A 23,690-nucleotide genomic window follows, 5' to 3' on the forward strand; every position below is an offset into this window, starting at 1 on the left:
GATCAAAGGAGAAGTCGCAGGAGCGGGCTCTGGTGGTGACATGACACTTTGGTAGCGTGAGAAATCGATCTGGGCAAGTGTTTTTGTGAACTGTGCATTGAATTTCAAAATGTTCGAATTTGCATGAAATTGTGAATTTCAGATAATTCGACTTGAACTCAATCATCTGCAGATCGATTCGCTCATTGCTACACATTAAATGTTTCCCTTTCCCAACAGGTTGACAAACACACAACAGAGCATAGAAAGGGTGCAAAAAAATAAAGGGGAGACAAATCAGAAGGTTAAACAATAGGGATTATTATTATTATTATTATTTATTTTTATAGCGCCATTCATTCCATGGCGCTTTACAGTGAAAGAGGGTATACATACAACAATCATTAACAGTACATAACAGACTGGTATAGGAGGTGAGAGGACCCTGCCCGCGAGGGTTCACAGTCTATAGGGGATGGGTGATGGTACAATAGGTAAGGACAGAGCTGGTTGCGCAGTGGTGTACTGGACTGAGGGTTATTGTAGGTTGTAGGCTTGTTGGAAGAGATGGGTCTTGAGGTTCCTCTTGAAGCTTTCCATGGTAGGGGAGAGTCTGATATGCTGTGGTAGAGCGTTCCAGAGTATGGGGGAGGCACGGGAGAAATCTTGTACGCGATTGTGGGAAGAGGAGATAAGAGAGGAGTAGAGAAGGAGATCTTGTGAGGATCTGAGGTTGCGTGCGGGTAGTTACCAGGAGACTAGGTCACAGATGTAAGGAGGAGACAGGTTGTGGATGGCTTTGTATGTCATGGTTAATGTTTTGAACTGGAGTCATTGGGCGATGGGAAGCCAGTGAAGGGATTGTCAGAGTGGCGAGGCTGGGGAATAGCGAGGGGAGAGGTGGATTAAGCGGGCCGCAGAGTTTAGGATAGATTGGAGGGGTGCAAGAGTGTTGGAAGGGAGGCCAGAGAGCAGGAGGTAGCAGTAGTCGAGACGGGAGATGATGAGGGCATGCACTAATGTTTTTGCTGAATCTTGGTTAAGGAAAGCACGGATCCGGGAGATATTTTTGAGTTGTAGTCTGCATGAGGTGAAGAGGGCTTGGATGTGTGGCTTGAAGGATAGAGCAGAGTCGAGGGTTACTCCAAGGCAACGAGCTTGTGAGACTGGGGAGAGTGAGCAACCATCAAGTTTGATGGAAAGGCTTCTTGGAGGGGATGAGTGAGGAGGAGGAGAGACAATGAATTCTGTTTTGTCCATGTTAAGCTTTAGGAATCGCGCAGAGAAAAAGGATGAAATAGCAGACAGACATTGTGGAATTTTGGTTAGTAGAGAGGTAATGTCAGGTCCAGAGAGGTAGATCTGCATATTATCAGCGTAGAGATGATACTGAAAGCCGTGGGACTCTATGAGCTGTCCCAGGCTGAAGGTGTAGATGGAGAAAAACAGGGGTCCAAGAACTGAGCCTTGGGGGACACCGATAGATAGGGGGCGAGATGAGAAAGTGGTTTGAGAATGGGAGACGCTGAAAGTTCGGTCGGTTAGGTGTTACGGGGGCTGTCGGATAATAAGGGAATGGAAGGCTATCCGACAGTCAGGGTCCACCATGCAGAGCTCTGCTGCAGAGTAGGGCAGAGGATAGGGGAAACCTGTACCACTAAAGCGGTACTGACACTGTTACGTCACAGTGTCACCAAGGACAATAGCGACGTATACTGTTTAAGTAACAGCGACTACCTCTTAGCATAACATAGGAGTGGAAATGCAAAAGAGTGAGGAATACAACATAAAAGTGCAAAGAAGTCTCACAATCTGTGAGCGTGAAAGCACCTGTCTCAGTTAACTGTAACAGAGACTAGGTGTAGTGTGTGCAATATGGCACCTACCTATGTCCTCTCCACTTGTGGTGTAAGGATACAGACAGCAGCAATGCTGCTAGCTTGAAACTCCTGCCTATGATTGCTCCCCTAGTGTGCGAGGATACGGACTGCTGCAGGAGGCAGCGTAGTGGAGCGTTACCCTAGAAGGCAACGACCACCTGACCTACCTTATGTCCGCTCCAGTAAGGTGCGAGGACACGGACACAGTACGGCTGAAAGGTACAGGAGCACTACCCTCCCAATAGCGCTCACCTCAGAGTAGAACCACAAGGCCCAGTCAGACCATGTGCAGCAAGCACCTGCCTATGTCCGCTCCACTAAGGTGCAAGGATATGGACCACAGCATAAGCTGTAAGGTACAAGAGCGTTACCCTACCGGTAACGCTCACCTAGATAGACAATAGGTGCCGCAAGGGACATGCACAGAGCGTCTACTCCTATGCAGGAACCAAGAGGACTGAGCGCCGAGCAGCGTGCGTCAGGGTCTTATATAGACTCTGTGCCTCATCCAAGATGGAGGACACCAGCCAATCCGCTGCGAGAACGTCAGCAATGACGTCACACCGGCCTATCACAGAGCAAAGTGTCATAAGCACATGACTAGCGGCCAATCGGCTTAGAATGTGTCAGAGACATGTGACCTCGTGTCAGCGATGATGTCACCCGCACATGTGCAGTGACTCCAAGATAGGACTTAGTCTCCAGCGCTCGCATATGCTCAGTAGCATGGAATCAGAACATAGTCTCCAGCGCCACACAGACCTGGGACCAAGAAATAACATAGCCAGACCACAGCAAAGGATTAGGAGACACGCAGATCCCCAGAAACGGGAACCGTAACAGTTAGGTATGAGGAGATCCAAGATAGGGCCAAGTCTGTGATGCCCAGAGATGAGAGAATCTGTAGTAGGAGGGAATGGTCTACTGTGTCGAAGGCAGAGGACAGGTCCAGGAGGAGGAGGATAGAGTAGTGTCGCTTGGCTTTGGCGGTCAGTAGATCATTGGTGACTTTGGTTAGGGCAGTTTCAGTAGAGTGATGAGGTCGGAAGCCAGATTGTAGCCGGTCAAAGAGGGAGCAGGAGGAGAGGTATGAGGAAAATTCAAGATGGACATGCTGTTCCAGTAGTTTTGAGGCGTAGGGGAGAAGGGATATGGGGCGATAGTTTGACACAGAGGATGGGTCAAGGGAGGGCTTTTTGAGGATGGGTGTAATGGAGGCATGTTTAAAGCATGAGGGGAATACACCACTTGTTAGTGATAGGTTGAAGAGATGGGTTAGGGCTGGGATGAGGACTGCGGTGATGTTGGGGATGAGGTGCGATGGGAGCGGGTCAAGTGCACAGGTGGTTAGATGTGATCTTAAGAGTAGAGTGGAAAGATTGTTTTCTGTCATGGTGGAGAAGCTAGATTTGGAGGACGAGGGCTGAGTAGCGATGATGAGGGGCTGTGGTGATTGTGGGCCCATTTTTGTTCTGATGTTGTCAATCTTCTGCTTGAAGAAAGAGGCAAAGTCTTCAGCTGAGATGAGAGGAGAGGGAGGTGGTGCTGGAGGATGGAGGAGAGAATTAAAAGTGTTGAATAGCTGTTTAGGGTTGTGAGAGAGAGAGGATATGAGGGATGAGAAGTAGGTTTGTTTTGCAGCAGTGAGTGTGGACTTGAAGGTGGTGAGGGACTCTTTATATGCAATGAAGTGCTCAGTGGAATGAGACTTCTTCCATCTGCGCTCAGCAATTCTGGAAGCCCGTCTCAGTTGTTTAGTCTGACTCATGTGCCAGGGTTGCCTGTTGATTGTGCGGGTTTTGGTGTGTGTGAGGTGGGCAGCTGATTCGAGAGCTGCAGAGATTGTAGTGTTGTATAAAGTTGCAGCAGCATCTGCGTCGTGTAAAAAAGCAATGTCTGTGAGAGGAAGAAGGGACTGTGAAAGTGCGTGTAAATCAAGGTGTTTGATATTTCTGCGAGGGTGTGAAAGTTTGTAGAGTGGGGGTTGCGTACTTGGAGAAGAGAGGGAAGAGAATATGAGTAGGTTGTGGTCAGACAGGGGAAGAGGTGAGTTAGAGAGGTTAGAGAGGGAACAGAGGCGAGTGAAGATGAGGTCCAGGGATGATCGAATACCTCAAATATTCGGCTTTACGAATATTTGCCGAACAGGTTGCCATTATTCGACTATTGGCGAATATTCGATGCGCAATGTAAGTCTATGGGAAACCTGAATAACAACTATTCGGAACTATTTGGGCTTCCCATAGACTTACATTGCACATCGAATAGTCAAATAGCGGCGACCTATTCGGAAAATATTCGCGAAGCCGAATAATCGAAGTATTCGATCATCCCTATTAAACAACAATTACATACTTTGGCGAGATTATACGGCGAGTTTCACTTCTATAGAATGTAGTGAGATTCGCAGTGAAAATCTGCAGCATTTTTGCAACATTACCATAATGCTGCAAATTTACTGCGTGCTGTGCTTTTCATGCAGATATTTTTGTTACATTAAGTTTGCTGTATGTGGATAGTCTGTAAGAACCTCATCCACATGTTTTGTTATTTGTCTGAAATTTGTGCTTCCTGAAAACTCTAACTCATCCACTTCACTAAGTTAAAGGGGTTATCTACTACTAGGACAACCCTTTTTGATTCCACATGTTTACTCCAGTTAAAATAATAAAGCCTGCTGGGGCTCACATGGGGTTGTGACATTACACGAGCCCCACATCCCATCTGCGCCAGGTTCTGCTATCTTACCTTCGGAAAAAAGCACGTTAATCAACAGGAAGTGAGCAATGCAGCTGTGCTCACTTCCTGTTGATTGCTCATTTGATATGTATGCGGTAAGGAGAAAAAATGTTTTCCCTATATATGACATACACTGTGTGCAGAATTATTAGGCAAAGGAGTATTTTAGTCACATGATACTTTTTAGACTTGTTGTCCTACTCCAAGCTGTATAGGCTTGAGAGCCAACTACCAATTAAGTAAATCAGGTGATGTGCATCTCTGTAACGAGGAGGGGTGTGGTGTAATGACAACAACACCCTATATCAGGTGTGCTTATGTGACGCCCTGGCCCATCAGGTCGTCACAGGGTATTGTGCAATCTGCCCTTCAGCACAGTATCCAAGTCCTCCTTAGTTACGGATCCCTGTTCTTTGGTGTTGCTAAGATAAAAGCCAGTCAAAACCCTAGGAACACTTGGCACCACACCCACCAGACACACCATTGGGGGGCCTGAAGGGAATAGGGACGTCCTTTTGGGGGGGTTGGTTGGGGAAAGTGAAAAAGTGAAAGGAGAAGTAAAAAGGAGTGGAAGGAGTAGGAGGTAGAGTGTGACTCTCTGAGAGGGAGAGGTCACCGGTGTGGAGCAGGGCTCCTGAAGTCTACTAGGTGGCAGGCGTTGGTCTGAGCCTGGTAGGAGCTGGAACTCTGGTCGCAGGGGATCGTGTCAAGAGGCACGGATTGCCGAGGACGGCAGCCAGGGCACGACGGGGTATGCGGACCCTAGGCCGGGAAATAGCTTCAAGCATCCTGGTAATTTACCCGACGGGGGTGAAGTCTTCAAGATTCATCCCTCACCCGCTCCAACAAAATCGGGTACTAGCACACCGATGGGATAGGACTTTTCCAAAAAACACAGTCCATCAAATCCCAAGCGTGAACCCTGAGAGCAAGCTCACTCCGTTAGCCATACGGGTGAGCGGGACCCGATTAGTTCCACGCTATAGGGTCCAAATAGTGAAGAAGGTGCCACGGAAAAGGTCACAGGCTAACAAGCAACACCAAGGGCAGAAATCCAAGCGTGCTCCCTCCTTGCTGCAGCGGTGCTCAGAATTCTGGTTTACAAGCTGTTAGTGTCAGTATTCTTGGACTGAGTGATTACGCAGAAACCCTTTCCTTTCCCAATGGCACCCCTTTACTGCCACCACCGGGTCCCGGGGCACAACCCCCTACCAACGGAGGGGTTAGACACTTTACTGCCATACCACCGCCACCGGGCTCCCCCTTAGCAGCGTGATACTCCACCTTACCACACACCATGGGTGGCGTCACAAACTTCCTAATCCGCTGTACATAATCCCCCTTTTAAAATTCGAGTGTCCGCACGACCCCCGGGTCCGGAGACCCCTCGGGCCACCGCGGTTCCGGATCCGAGCGTCTCGGCCGCTGACACGGGGGCAGTACAGTTAATTATTAGGCAACTTACCACTTCCTTTGTCAAAATGGGTCAGAAGAGAGATTTGACGGGCTCTGAAAAGTCCACAGTTGTGACATGTCTTGCAGAGGGATGCAGCAGTCTTGAAATTGCCAAACTTTTGAAGTTTGATCACCGAACAATCAAGCGTTTCATGGAAAATAGCCAACAGGGTCGCAAGAAGCGTGTTGGGCAAAAAAGGCGCAAAATAACTGCCTATGAATTGAGGAAAATCAAGCGTGAAGCTGCCAAGATGCCATTTGCCATCAGTTTGGCCATATTTCAGAGCTGCAACGTTACTGGAGTATCAAAAATCACAAGGTGTGCCATACTCAGGGACATGGCCAAGGTAAGTAAGGCTGAAAAACGACCACCTTTGAGCAAGAAACATAAGATAAAACGTCAAGACTGGGCCAAGAAATATCTTAAGACTGATTTTTCAAAGGTTTTATGGTCTGATGACATGAGAAGGACTCTTAATGGGCAGATGGATGGGCCAGAGGCTAGATCAGTAAAGGGCAGAAAGCTCCACTCTAAATCAGATGCCAGCAAGGTGGAGGTGGAGTACTGGTATGGGCTGGTATCATCAAATATGAACTTGTGGGACCTTTTCGGGTTGAGGATGGAGTGAAGCTCAACTCCCAGACCTACTGCCAGTTTCTGGAAGACAACTCCTTCAAGCAGTGGTACAGGAAAAAGTTGGTATTGTTCAAGAAAAACATGATTTTCATGCAGGACAATGCTCCATCAAATGCATCCAACTACTCCACAGCGTGTCTGTCTGTAAAGGTCTAAAAGATGGAAAAATAATGACATGCCCCCCCTTGTTCACCTGATAAGAACCCCATTGAGAACCTGTGGTCCCTCATAAAATGTAAGATCTACAGGGAGGGAAAACAGTACACCTCTCAGAACAGTGTCTGGGAGGCTGTGGTGGCTGCTGCACGCAATGTTGATCGTAAACAGATCAAGCAACTGACAGAATCTATGGATGGTAGGCTGTTGAGTGTCATCATAAAGAAAGGTGGCTATATTGGTCACTATTTTGTTTGGAGTTTGTTTTTGCATGTCAGAAATGTTTATTTCTAAATTTTGTGCAGTTATTTTGGTTTACCTGGTGAAAATAAACAAGTGAGATGAGAATATATTTCGTTTTAATTAAGTTGCCTAATAATTCTGCACAGTAATAGTTACCTGCACAAACAGATATCCTCCTAAGATAGCCAAATCTAAAACAAAAAATCCCACTCCAACTGCCAAAAATATTAAGCTTTGATATTTATGAGTCTTTTGGGTTGATTGACAACATAATTTTTGATCAATAATGAAAAAAATCCTCTAAAATACAACTTGCCTAATAATTCTGCACACGGTGTATTATGTATTCATTTAATCTATATTCCTTTATATTTTGGATGTGATGGCAGCCTTAAAATATAACATTTTGTATAAAATCTGTGATTTTGTTCTAATTCATGCATTTTGCCTGCCATTATGAAATGTTTATTATATGATCTTACTTTTACTTCCGCAGTGCTATTTATTTGCATAGTTTGTAATTATTTAGAGGGTTTTTTGGATGAGGTGTGTGTTCCTTTGGTAATCATGTGCAATTAATTTGTTACCTGATGAGTTTTCTGGGATTGGTGGTTTGTGTTTTTAAATGTTTGTGTGCCATATAAAGCTATCGGTATTCAGTGAACAACGGTGGAAAACCGAAACGCGTTTGATTATGACTATTTTAATGGCGAACATTGATTTTTAATCATGTCGAAAAAACTTAACTTGAGATTTTATCTACAAAGGACTTGGAATCTCCTTTTCCTTGTTGCCCAAATCTGCATGTCTATGCTTATGCCACCAGCAAAGTCAATGAGAATTCTAAAGCGCTGTGCGCATGTTGCTTCTTTTTTCCTTGAGGTGCACAGAAAGAAGAAAATTTCCAGCACTCTTCATAGTAGAAATCCAAAATTGAAGGTAAAACATCACATTTATTGTGTAGTTTAAAATAGAAAAATATTAAAACCAAGCAGTAGACACAGTCTATGCATTTTTGTACACCTTATGTCAAGCCAGTAAGCCAGACTGGACTATGTGCCCTACCTTCAGCAAGACATTTCTAGGACTGGCGAGCTGATATAAACTCAGAACTTTCATGTTTCCTTTTTTTTCCTTGCAGTTTTGGCACTCACATATCAAGGCACTCATTTTAATAAAAAAAAAACGAATGGCAGAACTATGCACCCAAAAATGAGAATATTTCTGCACCAAATCTCAGCGTGCGCACATAGCCTTACTTCACCTTTTGTTCCTTTCATTCGAATATGCTGCAGTTTTTACCATGCAACAATAATAATTACCATAAAATACAAAGATAACAGTGTTGCCTTAATAAAATCCGACGCTTAATAAAATATTAAGTAGAAATAATAAACACCCATGGGAGATATAAACTGTAATTAGAAAACACTGTGACACGATCCTGCTCAGACTATGTAAGATTATATCGTTTTCAATAATGATCCCATGATGATGTAGTACTAAGTAATCTTCTACAACATTGAATGATGTGTACATAAACAATTCCCTCTAAGCTGAATAAGCAGATCGGGAAATGCTAAATTTATCCTTACAGAATAAAATCAGACATTCCCAACTGCTTTGTTTTTCCTTCTGTATAATCACAAATTGTGGACCCAACTCATCATAACATTTTCTCCCCTTTTTTAGTCTTGAATACCTGTGAATTAGTGACTCTTTGATTTGCAACTAAAGCAGGCTTTACACGCTGCGACATCGCTAGTGATGTCGCGAGTGATAGCACCTGCCCATGTCGGTGGCGCGTCACGGGGTGATCGCTGCCGTAGCGAACAATATCGCTACACCAGCATCACACACAATTACCTCTTCACCGACGTCGCTGTGGCCGCCGAACAACCTCTCCTTTAAGAGGGAGGTTCGATCGGCGTCACAGCGGCGTCACTAAGCGGCCGCCCAATAGAAGCGGAGGGGCGGAGAAGAGCGGGCGGAACATCCCGCTCACCTGCTTCCTTCCTCATTGCCGGCAGCCGCAGGTACGGTGATGTTCCTCGTTCCTGCGGTGTCACACATAGCGATGTGTGCTGCCGCAGGAACAACTAACAACTTACGTCCTGCAACAGCAACGATAATTGGGTTTAGAACGACGTGTCAACGATCAACGATTAGGTGAGTAATTTTGATCGTTAACGGTTGTTCGTGCGTTTCACACGCAACGACGTCGCTAACGAGACGGATATGCGTCACAAATTCCTTGACCCCCAACGACATCTCGTTAGCAATGTCGTTGCGTGTAAAGCCTGCTTAATTCATCAAACAATTTGCACCTTTTTTAAAGAAAGTCAGAAAGTGGGTCAACAAAAAATAAGTTTTTTTTTATACTTTGGGCAAAACTCATGAAGCATAGCTGAAGATGACAACACATATGATGAATTGGGCTCAATTTTGTCAGAATTTTTGGTCAAAATACTAGACAGTCTAGAAATGTGGTGGATCCCTTCCTTTAGCCCCCTTCACACGTCAGTGATTCTGGTACATATGTTACTGTTTTTATAAGTACCAGAATCACAAACATACGCAGACCCATTAAAATCAATGGATCTGCGCACACATTGGTGATTTCTCACTGCCGTGTTACCGTGAGGCGTACACACATCTATGTGTTCCGTACAGAGACATGTTCGTTTTTCTCCGGCATCACTGATGTCTATAGACCACACTATGGTGTGATCTGTGAAACATGTACCAGAAAAAACACATACATTTAAAATAAAAAACTTTTTAAACTCACCTTCACACATGATGCTGTCTTCAGCCGCTGCTATCTCCTGCTTCCAGGCCAGCTAAGTATGCTCATGCATATTCATTGCACAGTCAAACTGGAAGTAACAGAAGTAGGGAGACAGTAGAGGACAGATACAGCATCCGCGGGAGACTTCAGCACTACGGACAGCATCAGTGTGGTCAGGTGAGCATAAGTGCCTGATCTCCATGTATTATCACGGGTAGCATACGGAGATCATATGGTTGCCAAAATCATGGCACATGGAGGGACATACGCACCTTTATCCCATCATTGAAAAACGTGTGTGTTTTTCACTGACGTGTGAAGGTAGCATTAGTGATAATTATTAGACTCTTTTCATTTCATTCCTGCTTTGTGGAGTTTTAGAAGCTTTCAAAATATTAGACCAAATCCACCAGTATCATCTGGTCCATTATTTTCTTTCCTGGGAGATAAGCTTTTTCTAGATATAAACTAATAGGTCTGTCTCAACTGAGAATAATAGTGGTACTAAATAGTCAAAAAGAGACCAATTTTTAAGTATAGACCATAGCATCTTCAGAAAATAAAGAAAATAAAAATAGTGCTTTTTTCAATGCTTTAATATGGTGAAAAATATTTCTCAGAAAAATAATTCCAAAAGTAGACATTTTCTGACACTAACGTTTCGATTCAATAATGGGTCTTCTTTATCAAGGGATTATTTATCTGCATATATGATACAATCAATCAGTGTGAGAAAACTATATAGTGACTATACATAGTATATGCAAAAATGATAATCCACCAGTACGCAGACTGGTACATAATCAAAATACATATTAGTTATACATAGCATTTTAAATACATCCACTTTGTGGGATCTGGTGTAATAGAATAGCAAGAGCTATCAGAATAAGAAAATATAGTATACTGACAATAGCAGGAGAGAAGCCCAGAAGCACATATCTAACACAAAAACTGGATAGAGATTTTTTCAAGCAGGATTTCTCCCTTAGGTTGTACAACAGACGCCTACAAATGTGAGGTATAATACAGTATGCATGTTAGTATACATACCGTAGTTGTTATGGGGGGCTGTCTGATAATAACCTAAAGGAGTATCAGACAGTCAGGGTCCACCGTGCAAAGACTCTGCTGCAGACTATGGCAGAGTGCAATACCTCTGTTAACTCACAGAAGGATATAATAAGTAAGTAAAGCAATTCCTCCCTTACTTGGAGGGTGTGTGGAATGATCTCTGTTAATAATCACAGAGACAAAGGCAATGTGTGCGAAATGGCACCTACCTAGGTCCGCTCTTCTAGTGGTGCAAAAGAGACGAACAGCAGCGTAAGCCGCACAAAGCTCCTACCTCTGTTCGCTCCCCTAGTGTGCGAGGATACGAACAACTGCCAGACGCAGTATAAGGAACGTTACCCTAGCGGCAACGTCCACCTACGAGTCGAATCACAAGGCCCAGCCAGACCATGTGCCTCAGGCACCTGCCTATGTCCGCTCCCCTAAAAGGTAAGGATACGGACAGCAGCCGAAGCTGTAAGGTATAAGAACGCTACCCTGCCCGTAGCGCTCACCTAGCATAGACAGAGGAATGCCTAGAGGAACACGCACAGAGCGTCTACTCTTATGCATGAACCAAGAGGACTGAGCACCATGCGGCGTGTGTCAGGGTCTTATATAGACTCTGTGCCTCATCCAAGATGGAGGACACCAGAGCCAATCCGCTGCCAGAACGACAGGAGTGACGTCATGCTGGCCTATCACCGAGCAAGGCGTCACAAGCACATGACCAGCGACCAATCGGCATAGAAGGTGTCAGAGACATGTGACCTCGTGTCAGCGATGATGTCACCCGCACATGTGCAATGGCTCCAAGATAGGACTTAGTCTCCGGCGCTCGCACATGTGCAGTAGCAAGAAATCTGGACTTAGTCTCCAGCGCTCGCACATGTGCAGTAGCAAGAAATCTGGACTTAGTCTCCAGCGCTCGCACATGTGTAGTAGCAAGAAATCTGGACATAGTCTCCAGCGCTCGCACATGTGTAGTAGCAAGAAATCTGGACATAGTCTCCAGTGCTCGCAGCAACCGTAACAGTAGTATAATATAACATAATAGGCTGCATTTTGTCTATATGTCCATGTCATTCTCAGAATGGTAGAACTAGTGTTATTGAATTAAATCATCATCCTTGTCATATTAAATTTTGATAAGGCTATTATCAAACTGAGTATTTTTCTTCAACATAATGTGCATTTGTTAACCTCTTACTGACATTGGACATACTGGGTACATACATCCTGCCTCATGTCTGTATACTCACTGCCTGTCTGATTTGAACAGCTGACATGTGCTACTATCACGCATGAGTGGATCCAGTATCCCCTCATGCCTGTTAACCCCTTGTGCCGCGCTGTCAAAGTGTCACAGAGCGGTGTACATCCCAACCACGGTAGGTGATCACGTCGAGCCGATGGTTGCCATGGTAGCACAGGGTGTGATGGGATGACTCCTGTAGCTATCATGAGTCAGTTCCTCTTACAGCGGGCGGAGCGCCATCTCTAAGAGCAGAGCAGCTTTTCTTCAGATAAGAGCAATGCTGCTCTGATCTACAGAAATGAACCAGCGATCAGACTGCTGATCATTAAAGTCCTGTAGGTGGACTAATAAAATAAAAAAAAAAGTTAAAAAGTTTTAAAAAATGTAAAAAACGAAAAATTCAAATCACCCTCCAGTCGCCTAATTGAAAATTAAAGGGTTAAAAAAAATATATATATACACATATTTAGTATCACCACATTCAGAAACGCCCGATCTATCAAGATAAAAAATCAATTAATCTGATTGGTCAACGGCATAGCGACTACTATGTGCTATGTGTGTGTATATATATATATGATCCACAATGAAGAGATGAAAGGTCGCACTCCAAAGGTCAAATAAAATTTTTTTCTTTTTATTCCACGATCACATCAGGGGTACAGGTAGTGAGGGAGGATGAGGGTGTGCCACGTCGGACGACGGCAGCCGTTTCGCAAGTGAACTTGCTTCTACGGGTCCAGTGCATGCAAAGGTGCTGCATCCACCCTTAAATAACAGGTGAATTGGGTGCAGCATCCTTGCGTGAGTAAAGTGCAAATTAAAAACATATACCAGCTGTACATATATCAAATTCACATAGAAACTTATTACATATCAAATTCCAAAATGGATTATAAATAATCGTAACATACATGGGTATAGTTAGAGAAAAAAATTAAATATAATGTTCATTATAGTCTAACCAAGGACATCTCAGAAAATACTATAAAAACAGGCTTATAGGAAAAAACCAGCATTATAGGAACACTGACAAGTCATTTTTGTCGTTCAGGCCAAGGGGACCGAGAGCATTTAAGTCTATAATCAATCTCGATTCCTTTCTAAGTAAAGAACGGTGCATATCACCTCCAGTGGGACAGGGATTGATTTTTATTACGCCTGCAAATTTTAAAAGGCGTGGATTACCACTATGATGTTCCTGCATATGGGCAATTAAACGTGGAGAACCTGTCCCGGAGGTTATAGACTTAAAATGCTCCCTAAATCGAACATATAAAGGCCGAATTGTTTTACCTATATAATATTTTTGACAGGGGCAAAAAATAACATATACCAGATAATTAGACTTACATGTGATAAGATCTTTTATTTTGAATAGCTCAGTACCAATTTTTAAAGTGTCTCCTGTACAATGGTATTCACAAAAGGGGCAGCCGCCGCATCTATAGTTTCCTTTGATTTTATTTCGATCTAGCCACGTACCTAGTTTGGGTGTAGTAATACGATTATCTACCAGAATATCTCCTATGTTTTTGCATCGCCTATATGAAATAAGAGGGCCCTCGTTTGTCATTTCACAGAGATCCTTATCTTTATTAATTAGATGCCAGTGTTTTTTGATGCTTGATTTTATTGCATCATACATGGAATTAAATTTAAAATTAAAAACGCATCTATTTGAACTTTCGATTTTTGTTTTTTTCGAAATGGCATTTACGTTTTTGTTCTTATTCTCACTTTTATTTTTGTATTCTTTATTTTTATTTTTATTTTTATCATTTGGATCATAATTTAGGGATTTTTCGAGGGCAGAATTGATAACTGATATGGGATATCCTCGTTCTAATAGACGTTTTTTCAAGTCTGATGCTTGATGCAGAAAGGTTTCAGGATTATTATGTACTCTTTTTAGCCGCAAAAATTGTCCGTATGGAAGGGCTTTCTTTGTATGGGAGGGGTGCGCACTATTAAAATGAAGCAGAGTATTCACTGCAGTTGGTTTTCTATATACTTGTCTGTCAATAATACCATCCGATATATTGAGTGTGACATCCAAAAAGTCTAATTTTTGGTCACCAAAAGTATGTGTAAAGTACATGTTGTAGGAATTGTTATTATTTAGATATAACACAAAATTTTCAAAATCCTGCGCAGAACCGTCCCATACAAAGAAGCCATCGTCCATGTATCTGGCATATTTTTTTTTTTTTTTTTTTTTTTTTTTTTTTTTATATGTTTCAGATATGGATTTTTAGGACTATAAATAAAGTCTTCCTCAAATGCTGCCAAAAAGAGATTTGCAAAAGTACATGCGGCGGGGGTACCCATCGCGGTACCCCCGCATTGCAAGTACCACTGATCGTCAAATTTAAATGCGTTGTGATGCAAAATAAAACTTAAGGCTTCTGTGATGAAGTCTACTAAGATTGGATTCTGATCAAAATTCAGCAAGACTCTCTTAATGGTCTGTACACCCTGATCCTGTGGGATACGGGTGTACAGACTCTCAATATCCAAAGCGGCAAGAGAGAAACCTTTCTGCCATTGAAAATTGTCAAGCATTTTAATTAGATCTCCTGTATCTTTTAAGAACGAGGGAATGCGGGTCAATAATGGTTTAAGTAGCCATTCTAGGTAGTGAGATAAAGGTTCTGTCACTGAACCTATTCCTGCCACAATGGGGCGGCCGGGGGGGGAGACACTGTTCTTGTGAATCTTTGGCAGATAATACCAATGAGGTTTTTTCGGATAAAGAGGGAGTAATTTTTCAGCAGTTTTTTTAGAAATAGTACCTAAACTTACATATTTATGTAGAAGGCTTCTGAGTTTTTTAACAAAAGACCCAGTGGGATCACTAGATAATTTCTGATATACTCTTATATCCTGAAGTTGCCTATTGGCTTCTTGCAAATAGGCTTCCTTTGTTAATAGAACAGTGGCGCCCCCCTTGTCCGCCCTGCGGATAATAATATTTTTTTGTGACTGCAGGATTTTTAGTGCCGCGGTTTCCCCCTGAGTGAGGTTCTGAGGAGGAGAGGGGTATTTTAGAGCTTGTATATCTTTTATTACCAGCTCCTGAAATAAGTCTATGCTGTTCCCAGGGGTTAGTGGGGGGCAAAAGGTAGATTTTATCCCTTTATTGAAAAATGAAGAACTAGATGTAGGATTTATTTGGGTATTTACAACACCTGAAGAATCGAATTCAATGTGACTGGGGTCCGCTAAACTTAAAAGAACAGACGCATCTTTTTCAATAGCAGTGTATTCATTATTTGTACCAAAGAAGCCAAGTGGACCTATTTCACATTGTAAATCGGTTGCTTCAGAAGTGGGTAAACTTTTCTTTTGACTATAAAATTTTTTTAAATGTAGTTTTCTACAGCCCTTAAATAAATCAATATGAAAATCAGTCAAATCAAATGATTCTGGTATACAATAGTTTAAGCCCTTTTCCAACACAGATGACATATCAGGTGTTAATACCAACGAAGTAAGATTATATACTTTACGCAAACAAGGCATGATGTTATTCGCTGAACAGGAAAGATTATTTTCTGTACTTATTACAGGGAATGTCTCTGACACTACAGCCTCACGTTCAAGGCATGGAGATGTTAGTCCCTCCAGGAGACGCTCTTGCGCTTCCCTGGTGTCGGTTTTGTTCCTGCGTCTTCTTCTGCCTCCTCTCCTTGTAGATCTTCTAAAGGGAGATTGTCAGATGTAGAAGCTCGTGAGACCGCAGGTGTTTTTAATTTCTTTGCGGGTGCCAAATCCTCAGCCCCGCTCAAGTCAGAGTCTGTGGTCCAGGCATTTTTCTTGGCGGTTTTAGATGTATGTTTTTTCTGGTATCTCTGAAAAAACCTCCACCTGCCTGAAAGCACAGCTTTGTCAGCCTTACAGGGATCAGTGGTGCCCGGTATCCTCCACTCAGCTGTATATATATATATATATATATATATATAGTGCAGACCAAAAGTTTGGACACATCTCATTCAAACAGTTTTCTTTATTTTCATGACTGAAAATTGTAGATTCGCAATGAAGGCATCAAAACTATGAATTAACACATGTGGAATGAAATACTTAACAAAAAATTGTGAAAATTTGTCTTATATTCTAGGTTCTTCAAAGTAGCCACCTTTTGCTTTGATTACTGCTTTGCACACTCTTGGCATTCTCTTGATGAGCTTCAAGAGGTAGTCACCGGAAATGGTTTTCACTTCACAGGTGTGCCCTGTCAGGTTTAATAAGTGGGATTTCTTGCCTTATAAATGGGGTTGAGACCATCAGTTGTGTTGTGCAGAAGTCTGGTGAATACACAGCTGATAGTCCTACTGAATAGACTGTTTTAATTTGTATTATGGCAAGAAAAAAGCAGCTAAGGAAAAACGAGTGGCCATCATTACTTTAAGAAATGAAGGTCAGTCAGTCCTAAAAAATGGGAAAACTTTGAAAGTGTCCCCAAGTGCAGAGGCAAAAACCATCAAACGCTACAAAGAAACTGGCTCACATGAGTAACGCCCCAGGAAAGGAAGACCAAGAGTCACCTCTGCTGCGGAAGATAAGTTTATCCGAATCACCAGCCTCAGAAATTGCAGGTTACCAGCAGCTCAAATTAGAGACCAGGTCAATGCCACACAGAGTTCTAGCAGCAGACATATCTCTAGAACAACTGTTAAGAGGAGACTTTGTGCAGCAGGCCTTCATGGAAAAATATCTGCTAGGAAAGCACTGCTAAGGACAGGCAACAAGCAGAGGAGACTTGTTTGGGCTAAAGAACACAAGAAATGGACATTAGACCAGTGGAAATCTGTGCTTTGGTCTGATGAGTCCAAATTTGAGATCTTTGGATCCAATCACCATTCGACGCAGAAAAGGTGAACGGATGGACTCTACATGACTGGTTCCCACCGTGAAGCATGGAGGAGGAGGTGTGATGGTGTGGGGGTGCTTTGCTGGTGACACTGTTGGGGATTTATTCAAAATTTAAGGCATACTGAACCAGCATGGCTACCACAGCATCTTGCAGCGGCATGCTATTCCATCCGGTTTGCATTTAGTTGGACCATCATTTATTTTTCAACAGGACAATGACCCCAAACACAGCTCCAGGCTGTGTAAGGGCTATTTGACTAAGAAGGAGAGTAATGGGGTGCTAAGCCAGATAACCTGGCCTCCACAGTCACCAGACCTGAACCCAATCGAAATGGTTTGGGGTGAGCACAAGTAATAAGCATCTCTGGGGAACTCCTTCAAGACTGTTGGAAAACCATTTCTGGTGACTACCTCTTGAAGCTCATCAAGAGAATGCCAAGAGTGTACAAAGCAGTTATCAAAGTAAAGGGTGGCTACTTTGAAGAACCTAGAATATAAGACATATTAACAGTTGTTTCACACTTTGTGTTAAGTATTTCATTCCACATGTGTTAATTCATAGTTTTGATGTCTTCAATGTGAATCTACAATTTTCAGAGTTATGAAAATAAAGAAAACTCTTTGAATGAGAAGGTGTGTCCAAACTCTTGGTCTGTACTGGATATATATATAAAAATATACAGTATATATGCAATGTGCTGCATAGAGGATTGTAACAATAGATACGTAACTTTCATATTGATTATTATTGTATAATTGGATCACTATCACATAAGAGTAGTATATTGTAATCATCCTATGGGGTCATGGTTTGTGACAATTCTGTTTTTTTAAATGGTTTTATAGTGTGTTTGTCTATGGATTTAATAAAGATTTGCATATTCTTATTAGTATCTACTGGTGTGCGCATCTAAATTGTGTGAAGCTTTTCTCCTTTTCTTGATCAATTTCCATTTCACACAAGGTGCTGCAGGTATTTATTTAATCGTATGAACGTATATCTTACCATCATATAAAAATAAACACCAGACAATAGACAGTGATTGAAAAATATCAAAGGATAAAAATCAAATTTGAATATCAAGATTTTCTATATATGCAATAGCATTATCATTTACAATATAGAAATCCTTCTTGTCACCATGGTAGGATCTCAGGGGGCACTCCTCAACAATGTGCTGGATAGTTTGACTATCTGATCCACAGTCACAGGTCAGAGAGTCATAATTTCCCCACTTATACATAAAATCTGCACAGACGCCAAAGTTTGTTCTGATACGATTTAGAGTAACCCATGTTTTCCTTGGTAGATTGAAGCCTGGTGGAGGGTTTTGTAAATTAGGGAACATTTGGGGATCACCTTCTACTACATTGACCCAAAGTTCTCGCCATTTCTCCTCTAAATTGAAGTTTTGTTCATGCAAAGTGATTGCAGTTCGGATGGGTGGATGTCTTGATTTCAATCGTTGTATTGTAACATCTCTGATATTTTGGTGTATTGGAAGTTTTTCATTATTCACTACTTTAGTGTACTCTTTAAGTAGGAGCTTTTGTCTTCTTAGATTTGCTGGTGCGATATGGCTCAGTACAGGTAACCAGTGAACAGGTGTAGGTCTAATAGCACCAGATATTATACGCAAAGAGTTGTTCAGCTGAGTGTCAATTAAGTTTACATGACAGCTATTTAACCATGCTGGAGCACAGTATTCTGCAGCAGAGTACACCAGGGCAAGAGTAGATGTTCTCAAAACAGATGTTGCCGAGCCCCATGAGGATCCACAAAGTTTCTGAATAATATTATTACGTGCTTTCAGTTTCTGTGCCAATTTATCCAGATGGGATTTAAAAGTTAGACTTCTATCAAGGGTTACACCTAAGTACTTAGGATTGAAATTGTGTTTAACAGATTGGCCTTCAAATTGTACTTTAAGTTCAGTCTTGGCATTTGCATTGTGTAGATGAAAGCAACAAACTTCCGTTTTTGATGGGTTAGGTTTTAATCTCCATTGTCGGAAGTACTTTCCCATTACACTAAGATCTTTTGTAAGAACGTCCTCTGCTTCCTCCATTGTTTTGCTTACCATAGCAAGTGCCCAGTCATCGGCATATCCAAATTTCCGTGACACTGTTTTAGGAATATCAGCTAGGTACAGGGCAAACAGGAGAGGTGCCAGCACTGATCCCTGGGCCAGTCCGTTGTTTAAAGATTTCTTGCAACTGGTTGAATCGCCCATAATAAGATGAAAAGTTCGATTTGCAATCATATTGTTCAAGAGGTACATCATTTTCTTACATGGAATCACCTTCAGAAATTTATATAAAAGTCCTTCCCTCCACACAGTATCATATGCAGCAGAGAGATCGATAAACGCCACTGAAACTTTCTTGTTCTTCTGGAATTCAGCTTCAATGAGAGTTGTCAAAGCTAAGACTTGGTCACTACAGTTTCGAGCAGGTCTGAAGCCGGCTTGCTCTATAGGTATTGAGTCGAAAATCTTTAGACTGATCTTGTTATATATTAAGCGTTCTAAGAGCTTATATAAGCAACTCAACAAGGCAATGGGTCTGTAGCTTGATGGATTATCTTCAGGCTTCCCAGGTTTTAACAATGCAATTATTTTGGAATGTTTTAATTTACTAGGGACTTGAGCATTCTCCATAATATCTGAGAAGAACTTTGCCATCCATTTTTTCGCATAAGGTCCACAGTTTTTGAGAAATTCAGGATGGATCCCATCAGAGCCGGGAGCTTTGTTAATTTTAGTTTCAGCAAGGGCAATTTCAATGTCACAGGTTGTAAAAGCACGTGAGTATTCTTCAGATGGCACCACTGATGATTTTAGTAGCTTAAACTTACTTTTAACTTCTATGGTGTGAGCTCGGTCTTTTGGGCTTCTTGATATGTTCACAATATGTGCTGCAATTTGATTTGAAGTTATAGAATTCGTTTTGTGCTTTACTTTACGGTTTCCTTCTAGTTTTCTTAAAAGAGACCATGCTTTTCTGCTGGACCTTTTAAAGTCCAAATTCTCAACTGTTTCCATCCATTTAATACAACGTGCTGCATTCAGATTGTTCAACAATTCCTCACCAATTTCACCATCTTCACTCTCAAAAAATTGTCTGTACAGTTGTTCACATTCATCAGACCATCCTGGGATATATTCTTTGCGAAAGCCACGTGGTATTGATTTCTTTGCAGCTGTAATAACTGCTTTACAAAACCGTTCATAGTTTTTACTGATTGGTGGTATCCAGCCGATACACTTATCAAGGTGATCTGCAAACTTCTTGCAGTTGGCTTTGGCAAGGTTCCATCGAGGACGCGGATACGACATTACAAGAGGAACAGATACTCCTATGGTGATGATGACAGGGCGATGCTGGCTACGAGGGAAATGTTTGACAACACATCGAGATGTAGACAAAGGTTGATTGTTTCTATTGCGTGAGACAAAACATAAGTCAGGATTGTATCCTCTCTGCCAGGCTGCTGACTGGAAAGTTGGAAAGTCCTTTGCATCAAAAACGAGGAATATATTATGCGCTTCAGACCAGTTTACCAGATACTCGTCATTGTCATCGTTGCTAGCATATTGCCAAAGCTCGTGGTGGCTATTAAAATCTCCTATGTATACAGTAGGGTGTGGGTGAACATGAATGACTTCTGTGGGCCATTGTACTGCAGGAGGCTTGTAAATATTAACAATTGTGATATCGCCAACTTTGCTCACAACTTCATGGATGTCATTTTCAACAGATGTAGATACAAGCATTGCGTTTTCAATGTTACTTTCCACATATGTGGCTACACCGTAATGAGAGTCATATGTAGCACCAATTAGATCAAAGCCATAGATGGAGCCACGAACTAGGAGTTGATCTTCATTTTCAACATGCGTTTCCTGAAGAACAAGTACATCTATTTTGTTATCAGTGAGGAACTTGTGGAGGAAAACACATTTTAGGCGGCTGATACCTTCAATATTAATTTGGCAGATATTCACCATGGGTCCAAGATCTTTCATTTGAGGAGTGACATTTGTGACAATACCATTATATTTTTTAGGCATTGTCAAAGTTGTTCCTTTGTTCCTCTGTTGATTATCAGGTATGAGGTAAGATATACTGACCAGGAAATCTAGATATAATTTGATTGTTTGGTCATCAAGATTGTTAGTCCTTTAGCGTTACCCAGGGTGCACCACGTGGAGGCGGACTAACATTGCACCCCGCTGCAGGTATGATAGGGGTGCCAAAACTTTTTCATATGACTGTATCTATCATGCTGCAGGTATGATAGATACAGTCATATGAAAAAGTTTTGGCACCCCTATTAATGTTAACCTTTTTTCTTTATAACAATTTGGGTTTTTGCAACAGCTATTTCAGTTTCATATATTTAATAACTGATGGACTCAGTAATATTTCTGGATTGAAATGAGGTTTATTGTACTAACAGAAAATGTGCAATCAGTCCATCAGTTATTAGATATATGAAACTGAAAAAGCTGTTGCAAAAACCCAAATTGTTATAAAGAAAAAAGGTTAACATTAATTGGGGTGCCCAAACTTTTTCATATGACTGTAGATAAAAATAGCAGCCTGCAGCCACCAAGATTGTCGCATCCATTAGATCTTGGCACTTTACCCGGCGCATCCTGATTGCTCTGATGTGGTGGCAATCGGGGTAATAAGGGGTTAATAACAACTCACAGCTGCCACTAAGATCTAGATTAGTAATGGGAGACATATATGAGATATCCTCATTAATAATCTGTAAGTGAAAAGAAATAAACACAAACACCCAGAAATCCTTTATGTGAAATAAAATACAAAAAACCCCACCCTTTTTCAACAATTTATTAACCCACAAAACACCCAGGTCTGACGTAATCCACATGAGGTGGATCAGGTGTTTGTGCTTATTTCTTTTCACTTACAGATTAGTAATAAGGGGTCTCATAGGCTCTACACATTACAAATCTAGGGAGTAGTGGTAGCTGTGGGTTGTTATTAACTCATTATTACCCCGATTGCCACTATAACAGGGCAATCGGAATGAGCTGGGCAAAGCGCTGGGATTGTCACATCTAATGGATGCCACAATCCTGGGTGGCTGCAGGCTGCTATTTTTAGTCTGAGAGGGGACAAAAAGCATGATTCTCCCCAGCCTGAGAATATCAGCCCCCAGCTGTCGGGCTTTATCATGGCCGGGTATCAAAATTGGAGGGGACTTTACCCTGCTTTTTTTTATAATTATTATTTTTTTTTTTATTTATTTATTTTTTTTAAAAGCCACAGTTGGTTACTTTTATTTTGATTAACAGCCAAGATAAGTGCATGGCTAGGGGCTACAGCCTGTAGCCATATGCTTTATCATGGCTTGGTATCATAATATGTGCAGACCCTGCTCCAATTGCTTTATTTATTTAATTTTACACCATGAGAGGGACCCACAGACAGGGTCTGTAATTGGTTGCAGTCAGACGCGCTGTCACTCAGGATGGGGGCGCTGTCCAACTGCAACCAACCACAGATGCAGAGCCTACTGGTAGGCAGGGAAAGCAGCACATATGGATTAACGATAATGAGCGGCCAAGGAAGTAGTTACAGCTGCGCAGGAGACTCATTAAGTATTACGCACTTGCTTTATTCTTTTTTCTGTATTTTTCCTTTTTAGAATATTAGAAAAGATAAAATCAATCAAGCATAGTAATGTGATATTGGTGACCAGAATCAATAGATATTCATAGAAAAATGATATAAACTGTTAGGTAGGAAAATAAAAATATATTTAAAAAAAATGCATCCAAAATTCATAATGGGATGTCAAAACCTTTGCAAGAAAATAGAAAAATTGGGGGTCGACACATATGGAATAATAATCTTGCTCCTAGAGGCGAGCAAGATTATTATTCCATATGTGTCGACCCCCAAGTATATAGTAGCTTCATCAGGGGAAAATAGATTGACCACGAAGAAGTCCATATATATAATAGATGCAATCAATACAAGATTGTTAACCAGTGTATGTATTAGACCTCACTCCCACTTGTGTTTAATACAGACAAGTGCAATCCGAGAAAACATCGAGTTTCACTAGCTAATGTTAGACAATTAACATTATTATTATCACGTGATCGCTCTGAGTCTCCTCGGGTTTGTTGGATGGAGGGCAGTCATCTAACTTGAGAGTGATGTCACAGTGGGTGGAGCCTACATCCGCCCTCATGACATTTAAGGGCGGCAAATTCAAAGCCTATGCTTATGCCATGTTATGCCCAGACATACTATGGTGGAGGTCCGTACTATTCTGAAGGTAGGATTTGGCTTTTTACATGCTGAGTTTGTGCATGCTTTGCTAAATTAATTTGATAGAAAATACCCTGACCATGTTGCTCCTCTTCCAGCTTTCGCTTTCTTGCCCAGTGTCCCCTGATGAGTAAGCTACTTACGAAATGCGTCGGGAGGCCCAGGAGCGTATAAGGTCAGATTGTTGCCTTTGAGGGGTATTGTGAGGCTGTTGTTTTGCCCCCCCCAATAGACAACACATCTTATGTTGATTTATAGTACCTCAGTGTTTTATGACCATATGCATTCTTTGATGACATTTCTCAA

The 23,690-nt window shown here is 41.9% G+C and overlaps 1 protein-coding gene across 1 annotated transcript in view; it reads left to right on the forward strand.

Annotated features, from left to right (window-relative positions):
• The window catches only part of LOC142302361 (sulfate transporter-like), a 144,256-nt gene that overhangs the window by 6,387 nt on the left and 114,179 nt on the right, over positions 1-23,690 (forward strand). The window contains exon 2 of the mRNA XM_075343419.1: positions 7,857-8,028. Within this exon, the coding sequence (XP_075199534.1) occupies positions 7,857-8,028 (172 nt within the window). The remainder of the gene's footprint in view (positions 1-7,856; positions 8,029-23,690) is intronic.

The sequence above is a fragment of the Anomaloglossus baeobatrachus genome, chromosome 4, assembly GCF_048569485.1.
Source record: "Anomaloglossus baeobatrachus isolate aAnoBae1 chromosome 4, aAnoBae1.hap1, whole genome shotgun sequence".
Classification (NCBI taxonomy): Eukaryota; Metazoa; Chordata; class Amphibia; order Anura; family Aromobatidae; genus Anomaloglossus; species Anomaloglossus baeobatrachus.